General features: G+C 48.6%; 1 protein-coding gene across 2 annotated transcripts in view; it reads right to left on the bottom strand.

Annotated features, from left to right (window-relative positions):
• The window catches only part of CADM3 (cell adhesion molecule 3), a 32,437-nt gene extending 12,499 nt beyond the window's left edge, over positions 1–19,938 (bottom strand). Inside the window, exons 1-2 of one of the 2 annotated variants that reach the window (XM_036344675.1) lie at positions 19,697–19,938; positions 1,022–1,123 (exon numbers count right to left, since the gene is read on the bottom strand). In XM_036344675.1, coding sequence (XP_036200568.1) covers positions 1,022–1,123; positions 19,697–19,778 — 184 coding nt within the window. In that variant the 5' untranslated portion in view covers positions 19,779–19,938. The remainder of the gene's footprint in view (positions 1–1,021; positions 1,124–19,696) is intronic. The other variant, XM_036344676.1, reaches the window with a different exon arrangement.
• Positions 19,939–20,797: the final 859 nt, after the last annotated feature.

Genomic DNA, 20,797 nt, shown 5'->3' with positions numbered 1-20,797 from the left:
AAATAAACACCTCCCAGCTGATTCGGAAACATCTACAGTATTTCTTCTATGGTGCAACATTACTTAGCCAGCATGACTCTCCTCTGAATAGGAGGCCAAGAAACACAATTCCTAGGTTTCCTAAAGGAGTAACTCAGACAATCCCTACGCTCCCCATGGCACCGACCATACCCCTTCCCTGTCTGCTATTCCTTTCTTCCTTGGTCACCACAGCTCCAGCTCCAACTACCATGAATGCTCCCTCCAGCTCCAACTACCGAGTGCTCCCGGTAGAGAAGTGCTGAAGTTGCTCTCAGGGCTTCGGGATAGCTGTCTCCACACTGAAGCACAGAGCCTGGCCATTACTTTCAGGGTTTAGAATCTGAATTAGAACAGAAAGGGATCTTAGGGATCATGGAATCCAATTCCTTCATTTTACATGTAGACAATGAGACAATGGAGGTGCTGTGAGGGCCTAAGCTCATTCTACTTATCAATGATTCCAGTTAGGACTAGAACTTCGTTCTTCTGAACACTCAATGCAGTTGCTTATGTCATTGGAATGCCCCTCAAGTAATCATCTAATTAGAATTAAAACTATGACTATGAGATTAATGACCCATAGATGGAGCTGGCTGGGTAAATTTGGGAGTGGTATATTCCTTAACTATCTCAATGAAAGATTTGGGAAGCCTTTCATTTACTGCTAGCTATATATCAATTTTTGACTAGCAATTCCATTGTCCCTGGTTCCTTATGAAAATTTCTACGCTGACTATGTCTTCCAGACCTCTTTATTTTGAGCAATACACTCCTCCTGAAATCATTCCACTTTTTAGAAAAAAAGTGTAGGGGACACAGAGGTCTCTGTACTATAAAGGAAGAAGGAGCAGGTGCTAGAGATGTTGGTGTAGAACTAAGAACTACAATGTCAGATGGGAAGTCGAGGAGAACACAGGGTGAAGGCCACATGAGTGGGAGGTGATATGAGGATGGCTGCGGGCACCGAGAGACACTGAGATGAGGAGGCCTGGATTCTCACCTTGACTGACCAGCATGTCAGGCGTGCTCCAGAGTGTGGAGCTGATGGCCTCGTCGAGTGGAGCCAGAGTTCCCAGCTCCAAATCCTGCTCCTGCCAGTAGCCTGGGGAGAGAATCTCCATCAAGGATGAGCCCTGCATATGCGCTGCTGTCGTGTGGGATCTATACTTTCATTGGTGGAGGTGGGGGAGAGCTAGGCCCCTGTGCAAAGGAGGTCCACCAGATTGCCCAAGAAAAGGCGGGTTTCTCACAAAAAGGCGACATTAACTAAAGTACTGGAAAAGGCAGCAACTCTTCCTCCCACGGGTGAGCTACAGGAGGATGCTAAGTGTTGCCAGTCAACCAGCTCATGTTAGCGCCAAAAGAGCTCCTCGAGGCCACTGGTCCAGTTCTCCCACTTGGCAGCGTGTAAAGGTTAAATGTGACATGGTGGAAGTCACTACAGCGACAATTAAAGGTAACCCAAGACTTCTCATTCCTCATCCAGGATTCTCTCTGCTTCACTCTATTATCTACCGAAATAATGAGAGGTTTAATAATTAGAAAATACTTTCACATTAATCCTTTTAAAAGGCCTGTAAAAGCAGCACTCCGGCATGACTACTACTACTTACAGAGTGGAAACAGAAGGAAGTGACTTGCCCAAGGTCATATAAATAGAAAACAAAGACCAGAAATGAATGCCCGATCCAAATCCAAAGTTCTGTTTGTTTCCATTAAGACCCTACCTCTATAGACAGACACCACAGTGAGGGCAGAAGGTGCTCACCACCTTCCCAGAGGCTCACCTTCCTATTGGGGGCTCCAATTCTCAAGTTGGCCTCCTTCCTCCTCAGTCCAATTGCCCACTTACATCACTGACTCTGCTCACTCCTCAGGCACAACAAATCCCTCTCTTCCTAGCAAGCAGCCCATGAACCATTTTGTGACTACATTGTGCCAAAGGCCTATTCCCGCAAGCCAACCTGAAGGGGCAGAGGGACAAAGAAACAAGGGGATCTTTTCAGTCTCCCGCCATAAGCCCAGAAGTAGCCAATCACGCGCGCAAGATTCAGTGAGGTCATCGGCTGCTGAGCAGAGTTCTGAGCTGCTGCTTGTCCAGACCCGGAGTTGCGGCACAACTTCAGTTGGGGCAGCCTGCTCGTTAGAGACCCCGGGGAGGGTGGGTGGGAGAGGAAAGGGCGAGAGGAGGAGAAGGGGGAGCTGGGACCTAGGGGATGCGTAGGGGAGGTGTGGGGAGGGGCAGAATGGCAGGGGTGTGAGACTAAAAAGAGGAGTGGCACAGGGCCTTAGGGTCCTTGGAGAAGAAAGGGGAGAGAGAACTGATGCATCAGAAGGGAAGGTGGGGGGAAGGGAAAGGAGATAGGGAGAGGGGGGGAAGATGGAGGAGTTAAAGAGATTTTTGGCGTTTGGAGGGGGGCTCTAAGAGATAGTTTCAGGGGTTCGCAGGCCTTCATGGAGGCACCCCCTCTCCAGAGTGTCTCATAGACATGCTCTCGGAGATTTAGAAATTACTCTGTTCTCAAACAGAAGTGTTAATGCGCAAATGAGAGGGGGAGTAAAGCAGAGAAAACAGGAAATCTGTTGCAGGTAGAGAGAAGCAGGCAGAAAGGGGGCAGGGCACGTGTGGATGGAGAAAGGCAGCGAAGATGAGGACCAGAGAAAGAAAGGTGGCCTGGAGAGGGAGGACCAGGGCTCTCCCACCCAGCGGAGACCTTCCCTGGGTGCCCGGACCTCACCCTGCTGCCTTCTGTGGACATGAAGGAAGGAGGCAGCCTGAAGCTGGTGAGTGTTTCGTCTTATTTTTCAGTGGTTTGTGTGTCTGTGGGTGTGCTGCTTCCACACACAGCAGGAAGCCAAATGGTGGTGCTAAAACTTGGGGTGGTGGAGGGAAAGGGGGCTCCAGGGAGGATGCGTGCTCAGCCCACGGTATTAGAAGCAAGTGCACAGAATAAGCACTGAGTAGGCCTTTGCTCAAATGAACAGAGGAAATAGCCCGGCATAGGGCTTGCAGTTTGCAGAGTGGATTTCCAACCATGAATTCACTGAATGTCAAAACAACCTTGAAAGATAAGCAACTAGACATAATCGCTTTTTAGAGGCGAGGTTTAAAGAGGTTCAGGGACTCACCTGAAAGCGTGCACATAACAACTCTCAAGGACCCTCCTCCTCTTTCCGCTGGTGCTCTCAAAGCTTTTCAACAGCTCCCTTCCCTTACCGCATCTCGGCCATTGTATTGCAATTTACTTGTTTAATTCTCCGTCTTCTCATTTAAGCCTCGAGTTGCTGGAGAGCAGGGGGCTTACCTTATTCATGTCTGTGTCTTTGAAATTTAGCTCATAGAGGGCTCTGGTATATTTAATTGGTCTGGTCATGCATTCTATCGCAGCTGGCACTGTGCTATGCCTATTCCTAATCAGGCAGAGTGGGTATTCTGCCCCACAGCATGGATTTGGTCCTTACTCTCCTGCTCCTTTTTTTCCCTGTATTCTCACTTCTGTTCTCCCTGCTTCCCTTCCTTCCCGCCTCCTGCATTCTGCTGGCTTTTTTTTCTTTCTTTCTTTCTTTTTTTGCATAGAATGAATAAATGAAATGGTGATTGGGTCATTCAAACTTAACTAAATTGTTCAGGTGATGGGACCGATAACTAAACAAATGATCTCCAATAAATGGCATATTTGTAATATGCTTGATATATTGTCCCTGTATGCAAACAGGGAACACCCTCACTTGCAATGTGATTAAAAAAAACAATAGGGTAGCAAGATGGAAATGAGTGCTTGTGGTGATGGTGGTACCATCTGTACCCACTGGCTGTATTTTTTATTGGATTTCTTAATATATCTTCATCTACACTTTGGGGGCTATTTCGTGCACCCCTTAAGAGCCTTCCAATATGGGACTCTTCAGTTATCAAAGCTACGGATGTGTCCAGTTAAAACTATGGCCCCATGTTTTCATAGCACTCTAACACCTATGCTAAAAACTAACATTATCTTCCTGTTTGCCCTGGTTTGTAGTGTTTTAAAGAAACTGCTTAAGAGGCAGACGTGGTATTTCTGCACCTGGGGTGACAGTTCTTCCTCTCATTTTGCGAAATACTTAAGTTTTCTTTCTCTTTGTGTAAAATGTACACCTGTAGTGATAACATTATGAATGGCCACTCCGTGGGAGCAGATGAGTAATTATGATTCTATCAACAGGATAAGTAGAAGAAATTATTCCCTGGGTTGTGAAAGGCTAGTGCCTTCTTTGAATTTAGATCGTGCCAATTATTTACGACATCAACACAAGTCCATCCATAGAGTCAAGACTGGAAAGGAAAACTTGAGAGGGTTCTGAAAGGGCCATGTGGACTTTGAAGTGGAAACAGTGAAAATTCTTCTCAGGCAGGGGCTTTGGAAGGAATGAAGAGATTGAAACCACAGGACCCTCTCGTAGAAAAATAGGTGGTCATATTGATCATACCGTGTCCCTGCTCAGGACCCTTCACTAACTTCACTCACTTCCTCCATTGTCCACAGATCACATCCAGATTTGTTAGCCTCGCCTTTCAGATCCTGTACAGGCTGAGGCCAATGTGCCTCTCAGCTGTGTATTTCCTTTGCTTCACTCACCCATATCCCAGACATATGACTCTATTTGGAATCCTTTTTGTAACCACTTTGCTTTCTCGCATACACCCCCATCCCACAATAACTGTTGATAATGCCCTTCACCCGTCTTCACACATCTAAGCACTATTCATCCTTGAAGCCTATTTTCTGTGGCATCACTTTCAAAACGTCTCCCCTGATTGTCCCCGGTGAAAATAATTTCTCATTTCTCTGAGTAACAACACTTTATCTGCCTTCCTTAAATTATGCATCACTCTACTTTGTACTGCATGTTTGGATTCCCTCCAAAATTATACAGATCATGCAGGTAGGGTTGATATCTGATTCATTTTTGCATCCAGTATTGGATCTAATACAGCATGTTACACATAGACGGGGCTTGAAAATATGTATTTAATAAATGAAACAGAGAGGCTGAGTGCGCATTTTCTCCTGTGAGAACTAGGTTCAACATCTGCCAGTGAAGAGGCAATAGCAAACACAACAGGGTAAACACAAATAGGCCCTCCAGGAGGGTCGCCTATCCAGAGGTGAAGTTCTGGACGTGTACGAGGCGATGGGGATCAATATTCATCGGTCACCCTCTGTGTCTCAAGATCCAGGTTAGTTGTTCTATATGCATTACTCCAGAATGACCCATGTAGTTGGTATTCTACACGTTAAGGATGAGTTAACTAGGACTCAGAGACTAACTAGGGCTAAGAGAAGCTAAGTAGCTCATCTAGATGATGGATTCAAAAGTGTTGAGATGGGACAGGCTTTAAACTTAGATCTCTCTGACCATGAAGCCCCGGCTTTCTGCACGTCTTCATGACACTGTCTTCCTTCACAGACACGCCTTTGTATCTGTGGTTGTGGAGCAAGGGTTACAGGGGGAAGACGGTTGGCCAAGGGTGGCTCGCCCAAACAGTACTCACACCCTCACTTGCAATGTGATTAAAAAAAACAATAGGGTAGCAAGATGGAAATGAGTGCTTGTGGTGATGGTGGTACCATCTGTACCCACTGGCTGTATTTTTTATTGGATTTCTTAATATATCTTCATCTACACTTTGGGGGCTATTTCGTGCACCCCTTAAGAGCCTTCCAATATGGGACTCTTCAGTTATCAAAGCTACGGATGTGTCCAGTTAAAACTATGGCCCCATGTTTTCATAGCACTCTAACACCTATGCTAAAAACTAACATTATCTTCCTGTTGGCCCTCAGTTGCCTTGGAGGTTCCGAATTCTTGGTTTATTTTCCCATGGGTTCAAGTATCTTTAGGATTCCCACCATCTTAAAGGACAACATGGCCCTGATTGTTCATATTAAGAATAGCAGAGGTGGAATTGGAAACTTACTAATGTGCCTCCTTAAAGCATACGCTGGCACCTGTGGTTGAGGTTTTCACCTTGCACATAGTAAGTGCTCAATGAATGTTTATTGAATAAGTAAATAAGTGACTCCAATAACTAAAAGTGTATTATCTCTTCGATTTAGATGATGCTAGTAGGGAAGGCTCTGTGCCAGTATAATCCCTGATTGCTTGGATTTTATATCTTCCTTGCCCTGTCTGTTTTGGGAATCTAAGGTACATTGGCCTGAGGGTCAGTGTGCACAGGTGCACATTTAGGATGGTGGGACAAGGGGGCAGGACTCTCCCACATAACTGTTGCTGTCCTTGACGCTGCTTGGGTCCAGACCCCCACTTCACAGACCAGAGAAAATCAGCTCCCTGAGTAAGAGTTGATGATGGTGATGGTGATGATGAGTCAGCATTTCTCTAACCGCAGAGTTAAAAATAATCTTCATCTCAGCCTACTTATTTCTCATGACTACTGTGACAGGTGGGTGGAGGAGTGTTATCTCCAAGGGAAAAATACGTTGAGAGCTGTGGCCCAGAATACTAAGGAACACATTTTTATTTTTTTTAGTATATTTTTATTGATTTCAGAGAAGGGAGAGTGAGAGCGAGAGCAAGAGAGAGAGAGAAACATCAATGATGAGAGAGAATCATTGATTGGCTGCCTCCTGCATGCTCCCTACTGGAGATCGAGCCTGCAATCCAGACATGTGCCCTTGACCTGAATCAGGCTGATGCTCTATCCATTAAGCCAAACAGGCTAGGGCAGGGGAGACACTTTTCGAAAGGCTTACCCACTCCCATGCTGGGGTCCCTGGCCAGGCGATTTCACTCTAATTCTTCCCTGACCTCAGACACATAGTAAAATCTTGTGCCACACACTACAGAGAACAGCCATGGCAAAATCAGAATTAGAGCTTAGCCTTGGAGCTTTATGCCCAGAGCCAATCCCAGCTGAGTCCTGATTTAGGCAAAAACTCCAAGATTTGAGAAGTCACTTTGACTTGAGAGACTTCAGAGCACAATACCCTGCTCAAAAAAAAGAACTCCCCTTAACTCTCCAGATGCCCTCGGACTGGCATAAACCACACTACTCCTATGAAGTCATGGTGCAATTTCTTAGTATAAGATTTGGAGAGACTGAGCATCGAAATATTTCTTATTTTCTGCCCTCCATTCCTTTCAAACTCTGTCTGCCCTTCCTTATGTTCCCAGCTCCCTGATATTCCCAGCATTACAGTGCAATCAAACAAAAGCTGGGCCACAGAGGTGGGAGTCACGCTGTCATCTGAGATTATCTGTGGCTTCAGGTATTGTCTGTGCATTTTCCTTCTCTTTCTGCTGTTCCTCGGGGACAGGGCTGTGTGATCCCCTAAAGGATCTCCTTGCTTAGCTCGGATATGCTCCAGGTCACATTTCCTTCAGAACTTCAGCGCTCAGTCACGCTTCAGCGGCCGGCCGGCCTGCCTGCCTCCCGGAGCGAGGCCTGCTCTCCAGCTCGCTGCCCCCTCCACCCTCTTTCTGGCTGGACTGCTGAGCTCTTGCTCCTCCTGGTTCCCTCCCTCCATTGTTCTCCCCGGAGCTGTCCGGTTTTTCGGCAGTCTTGTTTACCTACTTTCCTTCTGGCTCCCAGCAGCCTCTTGGGCCTAAAGTCGCCACTCTCGGCCGTACTTTATTCTCCCAGGAGCCTTACAGGATGTCAGTGAAAACAGGTGGGAATTGAAGCTTCACTCTAAGAAGACCCTCACCTGCTGCTTCGCCCTGCAGCTTGAAAAAGCATGGGCAAGAAAGCCAGGATTTACATAACCTGCACTGTTAGATGATCCAGGATTTAGGTTCGATGGGGGCTGATAGAGACTTAAACAGGCTTATTGTTGGGCATTGGCAGACACCTTTTGGTTCCATCCTAAGCAGGTTGCTGCAAATGAAAGGCTTTGTTTCCTAGGCCTGGAATGCTGTGTGGCTAAGCTTTTCCAGGCCGGATGAGAGAAGGGAACTTTGCAAGTAGCTAGCTAGCTTGCCTGTGGTGGGCCTGAGGGTGGGGTTAAAACAAAAAGCTCATCTAGGTGTTAACCCCCTTTTCACTGAAAACACACACACACACACACACACACACACACACAAAACACCCCAAAAACCACCAACAACAAACAATAACCCAGTTATTCCAACTTTAATATGTCATGACTATTCCTTATATTTCCTAAAACCCTGCAATCAGTTTGCATGTCTGGTCATTTTCTACAACCCCTAATGGCCAGATGTGGTTACTTTTAAGATTTTTTTTATTCTACCAGACAGGATGGAACTGATATCCTTTTAAACCCCTGTTACCAAAGTTCAGTAATTCCTCACCTTTCTGTTACACTTAATTCTTCCCAAAGTATTTTCCCTTCTGTGACTCTTAGAAGCATAAACTTTTAGAGTTGACCAGAATCCTAAGTAGCATCTAGTGCAACCTTCTTATTTATTTATTTTTTTAATTGGTTCGAGAGAGAAGAAGGGAAGGAAGTGGGTGGGTAGACACACACATGTGCGCACACACACGCACACACACACACACACAGAGAGAGAGAGAGAGAGAGAGAGAGAGAGGTGTGAGAGAAACTCCAATTGCTGCCTCCCTCATGTGGGCTGGAACCCACAACCTGGGTATGTGTCCTGCCTGAGAATTGAACCCATAACCTCTTGGTGTGTAGAAAGATGTACCAACCAACTGAGCCACACCAGCCAGGGCAACCCTCTTATTTTAAAGATGAACAACTAAGGCTCAGAGGGGCTTAGGAACTTGAGCTCAGTAACACAGGCAGCAGGTGGGAGCTTTGGTTATAGCCTGGCCTTCTGAACTCATTGCCATTTGAAAGCAGGTCTTCGCACCAGCTAATTCAAAGGTTACGTTTCCATTTAGTGTAATTTCACTTCCAGTGACATCCACCCTTTTTCTGGTCCCCACCTCCCTATGTATTGTTGTGAGAAACCCCAGGACCTTTGCCCTCAAGGAAATTAAACTAAATGCCGGGCAGGTTAGAGAAGTTGCAGTGAGCTATGGATGTAACCCCTGAAGATGCACAGAATCGCATCTTCACAAATTCCAGGACCTGACAGGCACATCTCAGTTCTCACAAAAGATGAGGCCAAGGGGCCGAAGCCACTTCCCTGCCCTTAGGAGTTAAAAAGGACAGGCTGTGTGTGTGTGTGTGTGTGTGTGTGTGTGTGTGTGTGTCCTGGCATCGGCATGGTGCAGAGCTGGAGGAATGCTAGCCTGATTGTGAAATGGGAGACGGAGACTAGAAGAGATTTTTCAGAGACTAGAAGAGATTTAAAGAAAAAAAAAAAGCAGAAGAGCATATCTTATCCTTGAGCTAGAGAGAGGAAGAAAAGCTGGAGGCAGGCTGGGCTTGCAGCAGGCTGAGGAGGCCCTGAGAAACTCCGTTAAGATTCCTGGGAGCAGAGACTGGGAAGTGGGTGGCACAGGAGGAGGGGGGGACAGCTGTTGCTGTGATTTGATAGTGAGTCAGTGTTCTACGTGCATTAGTGCTGGGAGGGAGCCCGGGGCTTGCCCCCAACAAAAACAAGCCCCTCTGCAGCCAATACTGCGCTGCAGCAAAGACTGCAGTTAGGAAACAGAAAGGAAGGGGGCTCTGTTCCCAAGGAGCCTCTTCCTGGCCTCAGCGCCTTGCTCCTGGCACTGAGCGCCTAAGGCTAGCAGGGGAGACAAGACAGAGGAAAGGGAGGGCCCAGGACTGGACGGGTCCTGTGCAGGGGGGTCCGATTCTAATCAGGTGTTTCCCAGGTGAGCTCCTAAGGCCGGCCTTGCAGTCACTCAGCCCTGAGGGGTTTTTGGAGGGTCCATGGCCCCATTTCCTCATTTCCTTCCCACCCCGCTCACACACTCAGAAATCAGGACCAGAACGACCTGGGATTTGCATTCTAACACAATGGAGTCAGGAGGCCAGACTTCATCTGAACTTGGAGATGCCCCTTGAACCAAGTGCAGGCACTTATAACCTTCGGCTAAATGTATCTTGCTGTTTTCAGATGGATGTAGTAAAACTGGGGGGAAATCCTCACCTCCCCCATCTTAGGAAGTACTTGGAAAGGACACATAACACCATCACTTTTATGCAGAATTCAGTTTAGCAGTGGGAAATTTGGGGCTGCAAAAGGGCACGCAAGCCCAGAGGCATCGGGGAGAAGGAAAGGATGGACGGATCCCCTGAGGGTGAGAGGTCTCGGTCCAGGCTCCAGAGCTTGCACTGACCCTCCTGAAGGGATGTTTGAGTGCATGAATGAATCCCCTCTTTCAGCAGGCTGTCTTCTCAGTCTGATGACCTGGGGCGGTACGTTAATATGCTGTGAAAAAGTTTAATTTGTTAGAAGTCAGGCAAGAAAGCATCTATCTCTGCTGGTTCTGATTTTACTGACTTGTTTTCATGGTTTCCCTTCCCTGGGCGATCTGTCAGGCTGTGGATGACAGGTTCAGGGCAGTGGCTAGAATGTTACATGGAAAATGATGTGTTCCATGCTCCACGCCCACACGACTCAGGTTCCCCTCTTCTCCCCATCCTATCCAAGATTCAGTCTACTCCCCTCACTTTCTTTCACTTAAAAAATGTGTCTTTTTCAGAGGGGAACACATTGTTCAATCAGCCTTACTTTGTGCCTTCCTGGCACAAAGACACTTAAAAATGTGTCTTTTCGTAAATGGATTTTGTCATTATGGAACAAAAATAATTGTGCAAGAAAAATTTGATTGTGCAATGATACCCGTTTTAACCACTGCTGTTTCAACATTATACTGGGAATTCTAGTCAGGACTACTAGACAAGAAAAAAAAAAATAAAACACAGTCAAATTGAAAAAAGAAGTAAAGATATCTATTGCACAGACAGTATGATTTTGAATATAGAAATTTCTCAAGAAAGCTACTAAAGCTAATAAACAAGTTCAGCAAAGTTGCAGGGTACGAAAACAACATGAAAAAATCAGTTGTGTTCCTACAATCTCAGAAAGGAAATGAAGGAAGCAATGATATTTACAATAGCATCTAAAATAATAAAATACTTAAAAATAAAATTTAGCCAGGAGGTGAAAAACTTGTACACTGAAAACCAGAAAACATTGCTGAAAAAAAAATTCAAGACCTAAACAAGTGGAAAAAATCCCACATTAAGATATCAGCACTAGCTGGTTTGGCTCAGTGTATAGAGCAAAGGCCTGTGGACTGAAGGGTCCCCAGTTCTATTCCAGTCAAGGGCATATGCCCAGGTTGTGGGGTTGATCTCCAGTAGGGGGCGTGCAGGAGGCAGTGGATCAATGATTCTTTCATCATTGATGTTTCTATCTCTCTCCCTGTCTCTTCCTCTCTGAAATCAATAAAAATATATTTAAAAAATTTAAAAAAAATGTGTCTTTTTCAGAGGGGGGCACATTGTTCAATCAGCCTTACTTTGTGCCTTCCTGGGAATTTAACTCTTCTGTGAAACAGAAACATTCTCCTAAATCTGCAGACTTCACAATCCCCGGAGTGGCCAATAGCACTGACTTCCTCTTCCTCTCTCGTCTTAAACCTTCACTGGGTGTCTCTTTTCCAATGTGGGGATATACTCATTTTTGTGCCCAGGTGCATATATATTCCGACTTGGTTATGTTCTTTTTTCCCTTCAATATGTGTCCCTCAACATACATGGCACACTACAAATTTCACTATTCATATATGTTTTCATTTTTTTTTTCAGACATAAGCACACAGCTTTTCTTATGACCCAGATACAGAGCCATTTTCACATTAAGCCCATTAATAACCAGAACCTCTTATTTCCAGAAAACCATATGGCTTCAATGCAGATCTTCTCCCCAAAGCAGAATCTAGGCTCTCTTTTCTGCTCACACTCCCCAGGAGAGGGCCAGATCCTCTCCTCCCCGGGGCTGAGGCTCAGTCCATCTGTTACTGACATTGGACTCCAGGGCTTGGAAACCAGGAGAGCGTTGGCATTAAGCAGCCATTGAGGATAAATGAGAATGTGTGAGCCCATGGGCTTTGTGATGGGGCTTTTTATATTTGTCTGATATTACAGGATAGAAATTGGGGGAGGAAACATATGTGTTTGGGAAGATTTCATCTTTAAGAACTAGAGTAAGAACTGGTAGGAACGGGTAAGTACAGTTGTCCCACTGTCATTTTTGCATTTTCTGAGGAACAGATGATGGATGATTAGGAGCAGATGGTATAACTGGCCCTGCATTTTATAATAATAAAAGAGCTTGGCCCGTGGCTCTTCAAAGGCTGACCTAGGCTATACTAAGTCTCAAGTTACTTGTCATCAATGTATTTATTAGAGCCTTGCTGGGTTTCCAAGAAGTACCAGGCATCTAAGCCAGAGCCTCAATAAACCAGTTTACCTCTGTAGCTTTTTACCCCACCTGAGCCTTTGGCTCGAATTCTAGAATCAGAATAGGAGCAGAGAGCCAGGGCATAGAAGAAAAAGAAATGTATGAAGCAAGGACCTGCTTATTCCCAATGAAATCTGGCATTGGAAGTACTAGTTTTCATTCTGCCTTGCCAATAACTGGGACTAGATGAAAGAAGTGGAGAGCTAAGTCATGGTTAGCTTGGACATGACCGGCTGAGACACCAGCCTTCATTTCTTTTTTTCTCCCCTAAGGCAAGGTGATGCATCTGACTGTTCTGACCCTGAACTGGAAGTAAATGAGCTAAAGGTGCTTATGATTATTAATCAATACACAATTAGTGTAGGTCTAGCTGGGGTAAGGGGAAAAAAATCCTTAGAGAAGACCTCTAGGAGAAAGATGGAGGGATGAGAGGGTTAAATAATCCCAGAGGTAAGAGTTCACATAGAACTGTAGTCGGCAAACCGCAGTTCGTGAGCCACATGTGGCTCTTTGGTCCCTTGAGTGTGGCTCTTCCACAAAATACCACGTGCGGACGCGCACGTACAGTGCGATTGAAACTTTGTGGCCCATGCGCAGAAGTCGGTATTTTGTGGAAGAGCCACACTCAAGGGGCCAAAGAGCCGCGTGTGGCTTGCGAGCCGCAGTTTGCCGAGCCGCCGTTTGCCGACCACTGACATAGAATGACACAGATGTTGAACAAAATGTTGGAACCTCTGCACTAGAATCCTTTCTGAAACATGTCTGCTATGCGTGATAATAGGGGCACAGGGAGATGAGTAGATGGAAGATACTCCAGCTGTTACTGTAACCCTAACTCTGTCTTCCTAAAGGCTTTCTCATAGAGATAAATCACTTCTATTACCTGTCCTTGAAGAATGAAGTTTCTCCTTGTTTCAAATGAGGAAATGTAAGAGGGGTCCCTGAAATTCATTCTGGAAGCCTGATTCCCATACTAGACTCTGCTGTAAGTCATTCATTGGTGTTAACTTTTATATGAACTATTATGCAAACATTGATACAGGGAAGTCAGCACTCAGAAGGAGAGAAGCTGGTGCAATTCTCCTGTGATGGGAGAAACTAGCTGCCTAGTCCCAGACTGGCAGGGGCTGAGCATTCTCGGCTCCTTGCCACCCTTGATGTCATCCACTTATTGGCAGATACCCTGAGAGAGTAGCAGAATCCAGTTTAAAGATGCATCTCCTGAGATTTGGCCAAGCACTTGGACTCTGGATGGATGGGATGGTTAATGTATTTGAGGCCCATTTAGTTCTGTACAAGATGGTTGTAATAAGAGGAGGCATGAGTCAGGGTTTTGATATTTGTTTTCTGTGCCTCTCATATGCTGAGTCCCTCCAGGATCTATTCTGATAACCCATCACTGTGGGTTGTCTTTGCTTTTACTTCTAAATTTGAGAGAAAAGGAAAGAGACGCTCCTTGACAGGATAGCTAGCATTGACCATCAAGCTCAAGTGGTTTTAAGAGGTCTGTGCTTATAAACTGAGTAAGACTCATTTTGCATTCCCCATTTACAGTGTATGTGTGGCTATTGTACATGAGCAAGCCTGTCTCGATCTAAAACATGACTATTTGTAGTTCTGTTTTTCATATATGAGTCCATAGATGACAAAACATCCAGTTCTTTTGAGGCCCTTTGAGGTCACTCTCTAGGCTCTACTCCCCTGAACATTTCAAACAACAATTCTTTTCAACCTCAGAATTGCTTGTCTTTTCTGTCCCCTCCTACAGTTGGCTAGATGGTTGTGAGGGCTCTCCACATATATAGCTCAAGGTTTTGTTCCCCTTTCCCTGGTGGATCAAGTCAGGGACCATCACCAAGATACCGTGGGTGCGTTTGGAGTGGGGGAGGGAGATCCCAACACTGTTCTGAGGTGTGTCTTGTGGAGAGTAGAGATTATGAAGCAGGAAGGGACAGTAGGACCATGGACAGCAACAAGAAGAGTCTGGCGTGTCGCCATCAGGAGCCAGCACCTTGGAGAGCTCAAAGCACAGGTAGTTTATTCCACAAAGAACAGGGGAAGCAGCCAGCTCTCTAAGAATCAATCTGAAGGAACAGACACCAGGGCTTCTATGAACATCATGGTCCATACCCACCACTCGCTCCGACAGGCCTCCTCAAGGACTGTGTTTGAACCTGTCATACGTACAGCCAAGAGTATGTGAAAATGAGGACTATCACCAGACTTAATTTGTCAACATGAGCTTCAGTAATTACGACAAATTACCTAAGTATTAGTGGTGGAAAGGGTTTTAATTTGCTACAACCAATTAGGAATAAAATTGCAGTTATCATCTAATGAGGTAAGCAGTGCCACAAAGCCTGTGTCCCCTCAGAGACACCGGGCACGAGGAAGTCAGAATGTGCTACAAGATAGAGTCTGGTCTGAATTAGAGTGCTCGAAGGTGTGCAGAACTGATGTGACTATTCCAGCCCTGATCCTACATGAAAAGGAGAAATGGAGCATGCCTCTTAAGAAGGGTATTGTGTGCAGGACTTCGAGGCTGCTATGTTGATTGGGGCATTTGGTCACTTTCCTTAGGCTGAGGGAAATTTTGATAAAGAGAGAAACTGCTTGGTCTTCAATCCTTGTTGCTTCCGTGAAGAATGTGTAGCTTTACCGAGCCTCTATTTTGTAAAAACCTCAACAGCTTCATGTGTTCAAGACTCTTGAGAGCTTGGTTTCTCAGTGCCAGAAGGGATAGATCTCTTTGTCATAGAAGAAGATTGAACCGGGTTTTTATTTGGGTTATAGGAGCCCTTAGCATTACCTGGTTCTGCCCTTGTAAGGAATCACCACTACTGCTGACTTTGGAGTTTATGGATGGACTTCTAGGACATGACCTCATCCAGGAAACAAAATGTGCCAATATAGGGACTTATAGCCAATGGTCAAACTGAAATTACTACATTTTAACATGAAAAAAATCAAAGGAGGAAATACAATTACCAAAACGTTCTAACACCCAATATTTTTCATTCACTGGTAAGTAAGGAGCTGGTCCAATCCACAATTTGTTTCCAGGGAGAATCTAGAGTCTAGAAACCATCCTTAGGTGAAATTCCGTTACTTAGAAGTAGATAGCAAAAGGGATAGTTGGGCCAGTATAGTTCTACTAGAATAGGAAACAACAAAGAATGTAACTAGTCACAGCCCCATAACTATGCAGATATTTTTTCCTAGCCTGTGACTTAAGGAAAAGCCCCTTTTGATCAAATTCTACATACTACCTGGACTGCAATAAAGTGGTATCAGCAAGGAGTGCCAAAATAAAATCTAAAGTTTTACAGAGCAATAGCTCAACTACCCAATCTGCTATTTGAAAATGACCAGGACACACACACACACACACACACACAGCCATCTGTAGCATGTGACGGCTGCAGAACTGAGTCACCCTCCAAGTGGATAGTGAATGTCTCCAACAAGGCACTCTTGAAATTAGATTTGTACCTTCTTTCTCTCTCAGTTGGAAGATGAAGGAGAGAGGGGGAGAGAAGAACAGGGAGGGAGGGAGGGAGGGAGGGAAGGAGGAAAGAGGGAAGAAGGGAGAGAGAGAGAGAGAGAGAGAGAGAGAGAGAGAGAGAGAGCCTAAGAGTATTGAGCTGACTCATTTTACTGTCAGTCTCTGGCACGGGATTTCAGACCTTATGTAGCAGAACTCCCGGTTGTGCCTTAAGGATCACGGGGAGTGTGGGGAAGCCAAGAAGAAGTGCAAAAGGACTACTTTTACTCTTACTTCTCTCTTTCAACATGAGTAATTTTCCCTTTACCTTTTTATGTATTTGAGAAAGAAGTTTACATCTTTAAAAAAAAAAAAAAGAGTCCAAAAACCACTGCCCCGGAGGAAACTACTAAAACCAGCGTGCTTAGTTCTAGAGAGAACGCTGGGAGGGAATCTGAGGAACAGCTGGATGGATGGCTGACCTTCCACAGCTGGGCCCACGCAGGCAGGCTGCTCTGCATGGAATTAGCTCAACTGGAGACCACTGACTCTCTGGTGGTCTCCACTTCTCTGTACCAGAAAAGCATATCCTCCCAAGGCTTACAGCTGCACTAGGAAGAGAACAGGAACAGGAAGAGAAAACAGAACAGTGACAACAGCAACTAGGAACAGAAAGTGGGTGGAGTAGGTCTGCCAAGCAGATATGGAAGCTGGTCTGGAGCGAATGCCTTCTGGACTCCCCTGGCACACTGGGCATGATCTCCACACTGGGCACCTGGCCAGGGGGCTGCAGAATGGATGGCAGCGAACAGAAGGTCATTGGGAAGGGAAAAGAAATTCATGTGTGGGGCAGCGCAGTGCCAGGTTAACCTGCTGTAACCGGGTCTAAAGCAGAGTGAGGCTGCCCACTTATCTATCTCTGCACTGGATCACCTCTCACAGTGCTAGAAGGCACTGGCGAAGGAAGAACCCTAGGAGGGCTGGTTGCAATGTTGAATGTCAAACTGCTCACCAGAGACAGAACCACAGGACAAATTAAGTCCATGGGGCTTGTATTCCCCACACCCGGAGTTGCTAACTTCTGCCACTCCTAGTGGGGAAACGTGAGAAGGGAGGGGCAGGTGGAAAACTCTGAATGTCTACACTGTTCTGAGCTTCTAGCCACAGCACTAATGGCCAGGCTCAGATATCACTGCTGCCCTTCTCCAGCCTCTCATCCCTGCTCAGCCTTAGGAGACGGAGAAATGTATGCTGTACTCCAGGGAGCAACAGACCTCAGCAGCACATGAACTCTGTTTGTCTTATCCGAAGTGGAAATAGCCACTCTACCACAGACCCTGGGCCACTCAAGCAGCGCTGTATTAAGGTATCTTTTCCTTAAACCTTCATACCACATATCTCCATGTTTTGGTCAAACATTACCAGGTATGTTATGAACTGCCTAGCTTCCTGTCCACCCCCCTCCCCCCCCAGACCCACTGAGGGATACCAGAGATCCCTTCTACCTGATCCTGGTCTGAATGGCGTCACCAATGAGCATCGTACCTATGCACCCACCTCCCACTATCAGAACTGGAGTTGTTAGATGCAAAAATGAAGAGATGGAATTAATTCAGATAAACGATCCTCAGTGGTTGTTGCTCTCCTACATCCGAGCACCCTGAGACACTGCACACCAGACATGAGCCCAACTGTCTGGACAGATAAATGCTCTACGAAGAAAAGGATGCTTGATTTGACTCTCCCTAGTTCACAGACCTCTTCCCCATCTTCCCCATCTCCGCTGTATTTTAAATATGAGGATAGAGCATTTCTCTCCCTCTCAACCGTATGCCTGTGTGGCAGCTGGGCCCCCAAGTTGAGGGCCAGAAAAGAAGAGTGCGGTTGGTGAAGCCGTAGCCAGCATAGAGATGTACTCTGTTCGCCAGTGTTTACATTCTAGGATTGAAGAGCTCACAGCTTTCCGGGAGGACTTCTTTCTGGTTAGGGTCCAGCCTGGCACCATTAGTTCCCATTGCTGAGCAGTTGCCATGTGGGCCACACACCTGTCCTATACTTCCCACATGCAGCTGGCAGGATGGGAAGGCCAGGGGCTGAGTTGAAAGTCAAAGCCCAGTAGAGGGTTGTTACTGTGGTATGAACACCCAGGGCCTCTCGGGGCCTTGCCCTTAACTTGCCCTCCCTCCCGACTCTCCACACCTTCTGGGTGAGTTGGGTCAGCAGTACAGGCCTCTGGGGACGGGGATCCACACAGCGGGAGGGGAGGCTGCTGTCTCTGTGGTGACTCAGGCGGGAGCTCCCTTTGGGGTGTGTTGCTGGATACTGGGTGGAAGGAGTCAGCCAGCCCGCTGCAGGGAGGGGATCCCAGTGTCCCCCACCGCCGGGGGAAGCCCCTTTATCATGCTGGAGACAGGGCTGGGGGAGGAGGTTGGGATGGAGTGATTATCTCTCCAGCGCTCTGGCTCTTGGCCTGTTTTCTTCAAATGAAATTCTCTACATCATCCTCCCCAGCTTCAATCCCTTCCCTTTCCACCGGACCCCGCCCTGTGCCCATCCCTCCTGGCCACTGAGTCCATCACCTAGGAGCCGCCTCCCTTTTCTCCTCCCCTGCGGTTCTTTCTGTTTTTCTCGCTGGCATCTGGCTGGGCATAGCTACCATCCTCCCCCTCACTCACCCCAGATCCCTTCCCTCTCAAAGGTCCCGTTCCCTCTTCCCCCACCCCCTCCCTCGGCCCAGCTCCGGCTGGGCTGGTGACTGGAGGATGCATTCCTTCAGTCCCTCCGTAGCCTGCCCTCCCTCCCTCCCTCCTCTGGGACCCGCGGCCCTGAGCTCCGGCTGCCTTCCTGTCTCCTTATAAACTGTCCCTACTACCCAATTAGCCACCAGCAGCCTGTGAGGAAGCCGAGGTGCCCACACAGCGCTGACCTACATAGCCGGCCCGGCTCGGGAGGGGCTTCCCCGGGTCCCCTCGCCCCTGGCCCCGCCTCCTTCCTCCCCGCACTCCCCCTTCGTCTCCTGTCATTACAAACCACAGGGGGTTTGAGTTGCAGACAGGGGCTAGGGGGGTGAGCGTGCTACCCCGCCCCAAATTTGGGGAAATCAATGTTTAGCTCCGGGAAGCGGTGCGTTTCCCATGCATCCTCCTTCCCGAATATCTTGATCCTTCCTTTTGCCTCATCAACCTCCACCTCCTCCGCTCCCTTCTGGGGTTTGTTCCCCCAGCTCCGGCCACCGCTGGCGACGTCGCCTTCCCGGGGCCCATCCGCCCGGTGTTGTTGTTTTGCTCCACGGAGAACCCCCCCCCTCTTGCCCACGCCCCCCTCCACAGCCCGGCTCAGGCCCCTGCCCTGGCCACGGTCCGCCGCGGGTGGGGGAGCGGGCATGTTTGCCTATAGCGCTGGCCACCCAGCCCTCCAGACACACCGACACAAACAACCCACACACGCCCTGCCTGTCTCACTCCTCCCCCCGCACACCCTGACACAGACACACACACAGACACCGACACAGGAACGCCGCGCAGACACCGACAGAGACGCGCACAGCCAGACGCCCGGACACCCGCACCCGCACCCACACCCACACCCACACCCCCGGCTGCCGGGACGGACCCCCGCCCGCTGCGCTCGCAGGCACGGTGTGCAAGGAGGGCGCACACCCGGCACACCCACGACCCACAGAGGCACGGATGCTCCGACAGACACGGGGGGACGACCGATGGCTGGCGACTCGCACCCCGGGTTCCAGACAAAGCCCACCGACCCCTGGGCCCCGGGGGCCGCGGGCACCCCCGCCGGCGGCCGCCCCCTCCCCGGCGCCGCCCCGCCCGCACTCACCGTCCTGGGAGAGGTTGGCCCAGCCCGGCGCCCCGCAGCAGGCGCAGAGCAGCAGCAGGGCCAGGGCCGAGGGGGCCCCCATCGCGCTGGCGGCGGGCACCCCGCGGGGCGCGGGCGGCCGGGTCCCCGGGGGCTGGCGCTGGGAGGGTGGACAGCGACGCCGACCGGAGGGCGCCCGGGAGCCGCTGCAAACCCGGGGCCGAGACGGGACCGGGAGGGAGCCGCGCTGCTGCAGTCGCGGGGATTAAATAGGACGCTCGGAGCAAACCATTCGGGTGGAGGTGGAGGGGGGTGGCGGGGGGCTGGGCTGGGCGCGGGGGGGTACGGATTGCAGCATTCCCCGCTGCCGCCGTCCCCCACACCCCCTCCGCGCCGGCGTGGTGCCTCCCGCCCCCTCCCCGGGGAGCTCCGCCAGCCGGGCTCGGGTGTGGAGCCGAGGGAGGGAGCTGGCCCCGCCACGGACCCGCGCGCACCCCTCTCCGGTTTGGGGTGGAGGGAAGGAGTTGGCATGGCCCTGGGCCAGCTGGCGGGAGCGGCCACTGCAGGCCTGGACCAGGGTGTGCCCACTAGCCCGAGGCCCTCCCGCCCCTCCCTCTTCTCTTTGGCAACTGAGATCCCAAAGAGCCCTGGGGGTCTCCCATCAACAGTGCGCCCAGGGACATCATCCCATTGGGTAACCAGTTACCTTGACCTTCTCCTAAACACTAACATCCCTAGTTCCTCTCGCCCAGAGGCCCCCAGTGATCACTAGGGCAACAATCGGTGGCCCCAGGGGACTTCCCTTGAAAGACATCTTTCAACAAACCCACAAGTCATGAGACTTAACGTTTCCCTCCATCCCTTGTCATGGAAATTACCGCCTCCCCCAAAGCAGTGGCTTCCCTTCAGACTCCTACCCAACCTAGGGGCCTACCAAGCAACGCAGTAGTTTGCCCCTTCATCGTTCCTATGTCCCCCTTTACTCCCAGTCCTTCCCTCCAATATTTTTCCATTTTTTCTTAATCTTTCAGAGGATCCTGCTTTTTCAAGTTTTAGTGAGTGAGATTCCTGAATGAATGATCTACAGGCCCTCAGAAGGCGGCTCCTTTAAGGACCAATGTA

This window comes from Myotis myotis, unplaced genomic scaffold (assembly GCF_014108235.1).
Source record: "Myotis myotis isolate mMyoMyo1 unplaced genomic scaffold, mMyoMyo1.p scaffold_m19_p_18, whole genome shotgun sequence".
NCBI classification, from domain to species: Eukaryota; Metazoa; Chordata; class Mammalia; order Chiroptera; family Vespertilionidae; genus Myotis; species Myotis myotis.
This window is presented reverse-complemented; position numbering and strand designations above follow the sequence as displayed.